The following is a 10,525-nucleotide window of genomic DNA, read 5'->3' on the forward strand; positions in this document are numbered from 1 at the left end:
TCATGTCGTCCCATTTGCAGTGGATGGTCATCAGGAACTGCTCCAGCTTCCTCATCAAGAGGAACGGACAGACCTACAGCACTGTGAGTAACGTTACACTGATTGGCAGACCTGTGTCCCAACTTAGCATATTAGTTCTAACCAAAGTTTTGAGTATGTGGTGTGATCAGAATCAGAAAAGCTTTATTTACAAGTACGTTTTTTTACACATACAAGGAATTTGTTTTGGTGTTGTAGGTGCATGTCACACATTCTCTAAAATAAGTTAAACAGAACAAACCATATAAGTGTGTGTGTATATCTATATCCACACACAGAATGTATTAAAAATAAGAGTAAGAATTAAGATAATGCAGTAAAAGTGACACAATGTGGTGTTCTCAAAAAGTGAATACTAAAAAGCCATTTTTGAGTGTGCTATTGATGTATAGTATGGCCCAATAGTGCAATACACAAAGGTAGTGAAAGAGGTGCTTGAAAACAATAAATATGAAATATGTGGGGAAAGTTTTTCTCTTTGATTTCTTGCATAGTAACAAGCAAATATACATCCCACATACCTAAGCAAAGCTTATTTACTACTGTAAAACTGCCAGTACACTGTATGTGCTCAGTATAGATCTTGTAGCTAATATGATGGGGCTGTTCTTGATGTTGAAGTAAACGCCTAATCAGTAATCAGACGGAAGTTACTAACACAAGCCTAGCAGGGTTATCTGAATGAAATCATTATACATGACAGGAGCCCAACAACCTGAAGTCCAGGAACTCTTTCCGCTTCAATGGTTTGGTGCACAAGAAGACTGTAGGTGTGCAGCCAGCTGCCGATGGCAAGGGAGTCGTCGTCGTGCTGAAGAAGCGTGCAGGTAAACGTTTGACTTGGTTTCTATCTTCCGGCACTTCCTGTGTCTGTAAAACAAGTGATTTATTGGGTGTGATAAAACTGGCTTTACCTGATGTTCATAAGAGCTAATTTAATCATTTCAATGAAAACATTTTGAATGTACATTGTACAACCTGACAGCTGTTCTTCTTATAGTAAAATTGACCTATAAACAAACATCGGTGGCATTTTTAAGGAACAGCAGCTACTTTTTTTTGTGACTTACTGATGCTTCCTTGAATCAAATATGCTTTCTTCCAATTAATTCAAATAGTTGCTCATGCTCTTCCTGGAATTGGCTAACGTGCACTGAACTGAGGACAAGCAACTGAGCACTGCACTTTGAGAAAGCTGTAGAGAGGGTTTACATAACCTCAGACTTTTTGCATTCTTAGGTTATTTTGTTTGTTGTATCGTTACAGCTAATGTAGTAACATTGAAACGTCCATTTTGTTTTCTTGTTCCACAGGCCAGCACAAACCTGCAAGCTCTTACGAGAAGATTACCATCAACAAGAACTCTCGCGCCACCCTCAACAGCGTGAGGCACATCATTAGCAAGAGCAAGTACAGGAAGGACCTGCGCATGGTGAGCTACATTTGTGAATTTTTTTTAGAAAGCAAAATCCCAAATGTATTACCACATTATTTGTAGTTTGTATTTCACAGCTTTCACGAACATAATTTGAGTTTAATTTGTTTCAACAGGCTGCCCTGCGTCGTGCCAGTGCCATTCTGAAGAGCCAGAAGCCTGTTGTGGTCAAGAAGAAGCGCACCAGGGCTGCCAAGACAGCATAAACTGATACACATGATAAATAAATAAAAGCTTGTTTGGAGAAAAAAAATGAATCTTGATTACATCCGTGGTTTCTAATGTGCAGGGTTTTGCAGGTATCTGAAGTTATTTGGTATGGAGATGAATCAAGTTATTTATTATTCTATAGTTGTCATACAGTTAATACTTTTGTATGTCAAACACCTTGACAAAAGTCGTTGTATAGCATGTTGAAAAGTCATAACAGGTCATAGTGTATGTCGAAAGCCGTATTATACACTTTGACATGTGGCCTGAGATTGAGCTCCCAACCTTGTGGTTATGAGGCATCTATGAAGTAGATTATTTAATATTCATTACTTCATATATTACATTATATAAGTGGTATAGTGTGTCAAAAGTAATTAAGTCATAAAAATGTAATTATGTCCATACTGTCATCAAAAGTCATAGTATAGTATGTTGAAAAGTCATGGGATAGAATAGTATGTTGGGGAAAAAGTCAGAAAAATGTAATTGGTATGTCCATAATGTCATAAGTCAGTATATTATGTGGTGCCAGCTCTACCTCCGTAAAAATGTCGAATGTTGGGGAAAAGATGCATATTAACGTACAGTAAATGCCTTATAAGCAGGAAACATGTTTCTGTAGTATGTTAAATGTTACTAATATTTTTGTTGACTTGCTTTTGAGGCATGTGCTATTTCCTTAGCACTAAACATCCTGAAACCTGACATAAGTAATGTAGTTGCTATGGATAGAAAAAGGACAGCGAGTTAGTTTTACTGAGCTTTTGTTGGGCCATCTGCTGAATGATCTCAGCAGCACTAGAGCAACCTGTTAGCTTCATAAAGTTAAGTTGGAATCTACAGAATTATTCAGGGAATATAAATGCAACATATTGTACTGTCTCTCTATTGTTGTACTCTTGACATCACTGATCTGATTTCCCTGTGATGATGTGCATGCTGTACTACACGTGACAGAAATGAGCTGCAACTAATCAAATACCAGGAAAGTGTCTGTCTGCATCGATTATGTGTGCACCCAGCTGACACATTGTTTACTTCTTTACCCATATAGTTGAACTGTTTTGACCTCCATTCCTGAAGAACTGAACACTTGTGTGCATATGTTTGAAACTTCATTTTCATCAGAAGTAGATTATACTAAAGCAAATGGGGCCTCTGTTGCTTTGGTCACAGTCACTAGTGATGTGGAAACATTGGATAGATTTTAAAGCAGCCCGCTGGCAGCTTTCCACCCATGGCTTTGGAAAGAAAAAACAAACTGTTGTCACCTCCCCTTGAGTTTAAGCAGATAACATATTCTGGAGTGAAGGGCATCTCTTTCACACGGGATTGGGACTTACCTATGACAGGGATGGCTTGGCATCTGTGAAGATGTGATAGAGGCTGTGGTCGCTATGAGGGGACTAAGGCGAGTGCTTTTCTTCATGCCCTTGGCTCTGCTGGTCCTGCAAAGTCGGAGCTTTGAACTACAAGATACAATTCATTCACTGATAGAGGAGAATATCCACCTTCATGACCAGCTGGAAAACCTCACCCAAGCCCTCAGGGAATTCAGACGAATGCTCTGGCATCACTCAAATGGTACGGAGTCCTTTACCTTCTATATACAGTATAAAGTACTTGCTTAGTTATTTAATAGACACATAACATTATAGTGTAAAGTTATTTAGGTGTGCAACATAGAGCCCAATTAGAAACTGATGTTCAACAGTATTCAATTAGTAATATTGAGAGATATTTTATAATATCTATATTATAATAAATATATTTTTATTAGATTATTTTAATTTTTAATTTAATTTTAAATCATTACTTTTTTTTTTTTCGAACTCTTATTTTTACTCGTATTGTGATTATTATTATGCATTGCACACTAGTACATATATTGCTTGTGTCTATGCAAATAAAACCTTTAAATTGAATCTTAATCTCAAGACACAGGATGTAATCTATAGGTCCTCTACTGCATTGTGGGACCACTACTGAAATGCATATTATTTTTTTGGTCCCCAAGGTCAAAACAGCTGCATGCTCTTTCCCCTGACTCTCATTTCCTGTCTATGTCCTGTCCGTTTAATCTTAATCCATTCCATGCTGTCTTCATTTGTTCAGGTTCTTGTGTAGCTTATTTTTTTAGCTGTTTGACCTCACCCGGAGGAGTAATACATTTATTCAGTCATGATTTGTTTTGTGTTTTGTGATTAACGCAGACCCAGATCACCATGAACACCATGAACATCACAATGAGGATGCCCAGCATCTGTGGGACGAATTTTCGGAACACGGTGTGTAACACGATATGCTGGTCTCTTCAGCTAACTTAAAATATTTAAAAACTCCCAGCAGATTATGGCCTACTGCAAAGTTGTGGCAGAGCCCATAGCATTATTGATTACATGGCCGTGTAGGCTGCAGGGAGGCCTACGGGTCACGTAGCCTAAGCACCAGAGGGATAATGAAATGTTAATCAACTCTGGCACAAGTGAGCATTTTTAGCAGCACAATATGTTGCACACAAATGATAGGAATAAATAATTCCTGCATGAGATGATGTAACAGTATGTTTTCCTTCCTGGCAGGCATCAGTGCACAAACCCATCTCCTGTTGGAGCATGCCTTTTGTGGACCTGACCTGCATGGCTCAGCTGCTCCCCTCAATGAAGAAACAACCTTCCTACTGCTGACGTTACCCAGCCTCACCCTGCTGCTGCTGATGACATATTTCTAGGCTACATTAGCCTGGTGTCCACTGAGGAGCCACACAGAACTTTAACTGTTGTCCGTGTCGCTCAATTTTTCATACAAAGTGAAGTTATTATCTTGTGGACATTGGGGGATAAGTACAAACTATGCCGTAATGATAAAAGAATAGTGAGTTGTGACATAGTTGCAGAGATTAGCTCAAGCCCCACCTTTTTCTCTTCAGAGTGATTATTGAGTGGAAAGGATTCCATGAGTTGACCTATCAATCTGTGTTAGACCAATCACCTCTCGGGAAATTACTGAACTGGAATGGAGCCAGTTGATGCTGGTGTATCGTCATAGAGAAAGCTGAATTGTAGCAGGATAAACCTGGCGACTGGCGTAATTACTTCTATCGTGGCAATTTTTTTTTTCATCTATCAGTTAATTGTGTCGTTAGTTGTTTCAGGAACCGCATTTTTTTTAATTTTTATGATAGTGATGATACGAGAATAACTACATAAGATATTCAACGTTTGGCTACTCAATGTAGCCAAAAATGTAATTCAGTCCAAATTTCAAGATGTTAACAAATACAATCGTGACTTTTACCTTTATTTGTCACGTAAATAAGACTATTTATTTGAACTGTTCAGCTATAAACACTGATAAACATCGACTAGACTGGAATTCTTGAGAAATAATCATGGGTATAGACCTTTTCTCACAGCAGACATTGCGACTTGTCAAAAGCACAGGTGGAACTAATAACATTAACGATGGCTTTGTTCCAGCAATTAACAACATTAATTACACCTGTGTTTGACAAGGCAAAATGTCTGCTTTGAAAAAAGGTCCACAGTGTCTGTAAACACCAGGATTCATCTGAGCTCATCTGTGAATACAATTAATGGTTACTAATGGGACGAACTCAGCAGCCCAGTGTGTTTAACTTTTGATTACTAACCGACCAACAATGAAAAATGCAGGCAAAGCTGTAAACACAACGCTGATAATTACCACCTTATAAAAGTGTCAAACGTCTAGGCAAACAGTTGTATTTAAACTAACCCTAACACATACGGAGGAACATTAGCATTCTTTTGGAGTTGTGATTCAGGCCACCCTACAAATACCAATTGACCAATAATCAATTATTTCTTAGCTTTGTTGAGGGAAATAGCTGGCTCTTTAGCTGCTAAATGCTCCAATGTGTTCACCAGCTAGTTTCTAAGTTGGTCTTTGTCTGTTGCTGAGCAGGTAGCATACAGTGGGTTTATCAGAGCTTTTTTTTGTTGTTTTTTTGTTGCTGAAAACTCAGCTAGAAACGAGGTTGATGAGAGCAGTTTGTGGTTCGGAAAACCCACACAATACATTTAAAATGCTCAGCGGAGCTCAATGGAAATGCAGAGCTACAGCAGTCGACAATTATCTGTGGGTTCGTTACAAGCCTTTCACGTAACTCTTAATCGATCCACTGTTGGTATAAAAATATTGAGTAGTGCAGCTTTAACATTCCTGAGATCCTCCTGTTTATTTTAGTGTCCATCATACCTACCTTGGACAACTGATAAATAAAAAATACAACAGGCAGTGAGTCCAAACATTTGTTTATTATTCCCACTATTTGAAATGGTACAGCACATATAAAAGTTATAAAATTTAACTACAAGTCAGTTTAAGCTGCAGGACTCGTATTCTACAGAGTGAAACACATTTAATACAATGAAGATGCACGAGAAACAAAACAGGGAATGTGTTCTTACACAACGAATAAATAGTTGACAGTCACAGCTCAAACAAAACATTTAACCTACCATCTACATCATTCTCACTGAATTACAGGTCCTCGATATTATTAATGGCAAAAATTTACTATTATTAATAACAACTTATGTTTACTATAGATTGATGTCATGATACAATTCACAGGGCCATGATATTTTGTGTGCATTAACTTTTGCTTCTGCTTCAATGCAATCCGGGCTCAGTCCCTCATCGCTACGGGGGCCACACACATAAAAATGATCTATACTCCATGCAGACTGTGTACGCATGTTTCCCCAAGCATAATGCATGTTAGATATTATGGCTCTAGTCTATATCAAGGTCGGAGTCTTCATCGCTCACAGTGTTCTGTACGATAGCTCCATTGCGAACCGTCTTCGGGGCGATGCGGGCCTTGTCAGGCAGCAGGCCGTACTCCTGCAGAAGGGCCTCCAGGTCTACAGCAAAGAAGTCTTCCCCGAGCTGGTCTGTGACCCGCACAAAGTTGCCGATCAGGTCCCCACCTTTGTAAACAAGCAGAGCAGGCAGAGCACTTTCCTTGAACAGTGCACTGGTGCTGATGGCCGAGCTGCGTACGCTGCAGAACTTGACCAGCGGGTATTCCTGAGCCAGGCACATCAGACTGCCTCTCATGGCCTCGCAGCCCGGGACGTCCGGCTCGTAGATGTGGATCATGACCAGTGTGCTTTGGTCCTCCCTGTCCAAAGCCTCCAGGAAGTCCTCTCCGCTGTTAAGCTCATAGACCTGCGCAAAGCGTTTGCCGCGGCAGAGCTGGCGCCGCATCTCTTCAATGCGCTGCAGACGGTAATGCTGGAGGAAGTCTTCGTCATCATCTTCTTCCTGGAGCATGTTGTACTCTTGCATGGTCATCTGTGCGGTGGACAAAGAGGAAAAAACATGCAGTTAGTAAAAGGAACAGTTTGAGGTTTTGGGTAATATGCATTCTTACTGAAAATTAGATTAGAAGATTAATACCGCTCTGATGTCTGTGCGGTAAATATGACTACAACCAGCAGACTGTTAGCTTAGCACAAAGAATGGAGATCTAGCCTGGCTCTGTCCAAAAGGTAACAAAATCCACCTACCGAGACATCTAAAGCTCACTGATCATTAACACATTATATCCTGTTTGTTTACGCGCACAAAAGCCTGAGTGTAAAACCGCCAATTCCCCATATTTATTTTTACTATATCCTGGCCAGGACCAGTTGCTAGGCAACCAGCAGAGACTCTAGGAAGTTACTGGTCCCAGCCAAGAAACAGTCCAATACATAACCCCCCATAAGATGATGAATTGCAGTTTTACACAATGTTTAAACATTTCCTAAAAAAGAGCAATTTCCTGGGCCGCTTCTTTTACAGATGCTCCAATGAATTACATTTTTATTCTGGAATGTTAAATTGTTCTAAATTGGCTTATTATAACTTTATAGGATAAGGATAAACTTGTTTCTTGGGAAATAAGAGAAGTCAAATAGTTGGCAGTTGCATTAAAAGGTGCTGTAGGTAGGATTGGGAAGATCCAGGATTTAGCCAAAACATTTGAACATCGACAACTTCTCAGTCCCCCCCCCCGGCCCTGATTGGTGCATCTGAACAGGCTGTAGGTGGAGCCAGAGGAGCCGGATGTTTTTTTAAATTATTACCTGCTTCATGTAGTTATAACATACGGTCAGCTTCAGCAAATATGAAGGAAAGGTAGTTTTACAAGTCTTACCTACTGCAATTTTAATGCATAGCGAAACCAAGTGTGTCACTAATCTATAATTAGACCGTGTCAGAAATTAGAGGATGAAGGTGCGGGGATTCCACTATGTTAATCAGGTCGTCTTTAATTAATATCTTGTCTTTATTTAGCCTTTTCCCATAGCAAGTGTTCCATTAGCAAGTGTGGCAAAATATCAAGAGGGAGTCTGAGGAACAAGACGTTTAAGCTAAGGGAGCTTTTCACAAGCCTCTCTTTCCCATGTTTATATATTTTGTCCTCATCCTACTTACTTTTCCTTTGATTTTATCCTGCATATCTTTCTGTTTCTCTTTGTCTTTTTCCAGGTCGAGGTCTGAGCGGCAGGTCATCGACAGCTTCTTGATCAGTCTTTCCATCTCTCTTTTCTGCTCTTGTTTCTGCTCCACCTCCAGCTGCTTGTACTTCCTCCAGTCATTGATGACACCCTTTGGTCCTAGAGGAGAGAAGCCAGTGTCACCATGACTGTAATTCCTATACAAAGTTATGTACAGTGGTCTTATTAGGACAGTACTTTTCTCAATGTGTGTGTGTGCTTGTATTAGTACCTGTGTTGACAGCACTTCCATCGGCGCTGTAGTCTATCTCAGGCTCAGTGACGCTAGCGTCCCTGATGGTCTTGTTCTCCCCATCCTCATCCTCGTTGTCGCTGCCTTCATCCTCACTGCTGCTATAGTAGTACTGCAGCTTCTCTCCGAGAATCTTGTCATCTAAAGTCGTCATGACAACGGCTCACCTAAGGGCAGCAGTAATGTGTTAGATAGGGCACAGATCCAACTCACTAATACAACTTGGTACAGGACGCAACGCTAAGATAAATGCTTTCATATGAGATGGTATCATTATGTTTCTGTTTATTCTTCTTATTAGCATGAAAGAGCTCATTCTTCATTTTTGTACTGCATGCAAAGAAAAGACTGTACAAAGTAATATCAATATGAACTAATTTCCAGATTGTTTTTACACCAATCTTCATTTTGCTGGGTAATTTGACTAATAATTTGCATGAGCATTGCAGTTGACAGTGAGACAATACTGCCATTTGCTTTATATTTTAATCCTCATTGATAAAACCTCTTAACACACACTAGTACGGCAGAGCACATCACTCAATGGATCACATTAATCCAGATTGACAGCCATCCAAGCTGTCATAGGTCGAACAGAAAGGGTTTATTTCAAAAAATAGGACATCTAAACATAGCTTATAATAAGTGTGTCAACAAAACTTGGGCTGAGAGGCCTTTAAATGGTGCACTGAGTCGTATGTAAGCCAACTCATGTGCACAGATGGAGAGACAATGAGCCCCCTGATAAATTCCTCTTACTTACTTACCAGTGAGGCAGCAAAATAAAAGATAATATTATGCCCAACTACAGCTCTTTTGTTTAATAATGTTGCCATTAGGTGACAATACAAAACAATATCTCTCCACTGCATTTGAATAAAATGTCTTCAACACAAGTAAACAGTAGCTAGGAGCGAAGGCCTACAGCCAACACCTAGCTAAATTGTCTGAGAATCCCCGGCGATGTGACAGCTAGCTAATGTTACAATAGCTAAATCGGGTAGTTATCGTTATCAAGCTCGTAACTGTTATTGCTATTTCCTCAAGTGTCTAAACGCTAGCTACTGGAAGAGAACAGAGACAATGCAATTAGATTATTTATTAAGTAGGACACGGGCCGAACCGGTAGACACAGCTAGCGTTTGCAAAAGTGAGCTAGATTAGCGTTAGCCAACTGAGCTAGCTAGCTTTCCTTACACTGACTTTCTGTGACAACCAGTAAACATTAGCTAGCCATTAACCAAGTACAGATTAAATTCACTCTCCAAATATATACAACACTACAAAAGCAAAAAAAGCCCAGTTCTTATAAACGATTGGTTTTGATCTTACCTTGATTTTCTGACCAGTTACCGTTAAAAAAATATCACCAACTTCCAACAGCCTTCACTCCAGTTAATCTGCTGGTTTAGCTGCAGCAAACCACTCTCCTGGAGTATGATGCCTTAAAGGTTCACGTAAATGTCGTAATTATAATGTGCAAGTACATAGAGAACTGACATTTAGCTCAGGAGTTGCGATTAAAGATATATTTATGGTCACTAAATCTGGGATGTTTGTTACAACTTTGGAAACACAGATATTTCCCCAAATGCGCACATTTACATTGCATGATTTAGTTAGTATCAAATAACTCAACTCAAAATGAATGAGCCGGATAGGTCATTCTGGTGTTGCCATCGAAAGTTGTATTTCAAAGTATAATAGTAATAGAGTAAATATTCTTTTCTATTCTTTTCTAAGTGACTGTGCTGTTAAGTTGGACTTTACAGAGAGCACTTAAAGGCAACACGACAGCACGTTCAGGTTCATCCCACTGACGTATGAAAATGTAGGAAGATGCTGGAAGTGCAATTGTGCAGTTCCCCCCTTTACAACTAGAGGGCAATATGACAGATAATACTTTCCACTACTGCTACTACTACTACTACTTGTACCACTGCTGCAAGGTTCACCAACATTTTCACTAGAGGTACCATAATAGGCTACCAATAATATAATTATAGGTTCAGTCTCCCTTTTGTTACAAATCACTACATAATTTAAATAATC

General features: G+C 39.6%; 3 protein-coding genes across 4 annotated transcripts; 2 read left to right on the forward strand and 1 right to left on the reverse strand.

Annotated features, from left to right (window-relative positions):
• The first annotated feature begins 1 nt into the window (after position 1).
• On the forward strand, positions 2-1,727 carry rpl28 (ribosomal protein L28). 2 transcript variants are annotated; one of them, XM_078270665.1, is made up of 4 exons: positions 2-83; positions 743-866; positions 1,353-1,471; positions 1,591-1,727. In XM_078270665.1, the coding sequence occupies exons 1-4, from the start codon at positions 3-5 to the stop codon at positions 1,678-1,680; spliced, it is 414 nt and encodes a 137-aa protein (XP_078126791.1). In that variant the 5' UTR covers position 2; the 3' UTR covers positions 1,681-1,727. The 2 variants fall into 2 exon arrangements, with proteins under 2 accessions (XP_078126791.1, XP_078126792.1); XM_078270666.1 differs by having other exon boundaries at positions 1,611-1,727.
• A 105-nt stretch (positions 1,728-1,832) lies between these two features.
• LOC144530911 (uncharacterized) lies at positions 1,833-5,965 on the forward strand. The gene is made up of 3 exons (XM_078270667.1): positions 1,833-3,271; positions 3,901-3,975; positions 4,270-5,965. Exons 1-3 carry the CDS (start codon positions 3,085-3,087, stop codon positions 4,416-4,418), a joined length of 411 nt encoding a protein of 136 aa, XP_078126793.1. The 5' UTR covers positions 1,833-3,084; the 3' UTR covers positions 4,419-5,965.
• On the reverse strand, positions 5,966-10,001 carry pdcl (phosducin-like). The gene is made up of 4 exons (XM_078270662.1): positions 9,806-10,001; positions 8,453-8,640; positions 8,159-8,340; positions 5,966-7,030 (listed from the first exon to the last, which is right to left on the reverse strand). Exons 2-4 carry the CDS (start codon positions 8,625-8,627, stop codon positions 6,467-6,469), a joined length of 921 nt encoding a protein of 306 aa, XP_078126788.1. The 5' UTR covers positions 8,628-8,640; positions 9,806-10,001; the 3' UTR covers positions 5,966-6,466.
• Positions 10,002-10,525: the final 524 nt, after the last annotated feature.

The sequence above is a fragment of the Sander vitreus genome, chromosome 16 (assembly GCF_031162955.1).
Source record: "Sander vitreus isolate 19-12246 chromosome 16, sanVit1, whole genome shotgun sequence".
Taxonomy (NCBI): domain Eukaryota; kingdom Metazoa; phylum Chordata; class Actinopteri; order Perciformes; family Percidae; genus Sander; species Sander vitreus.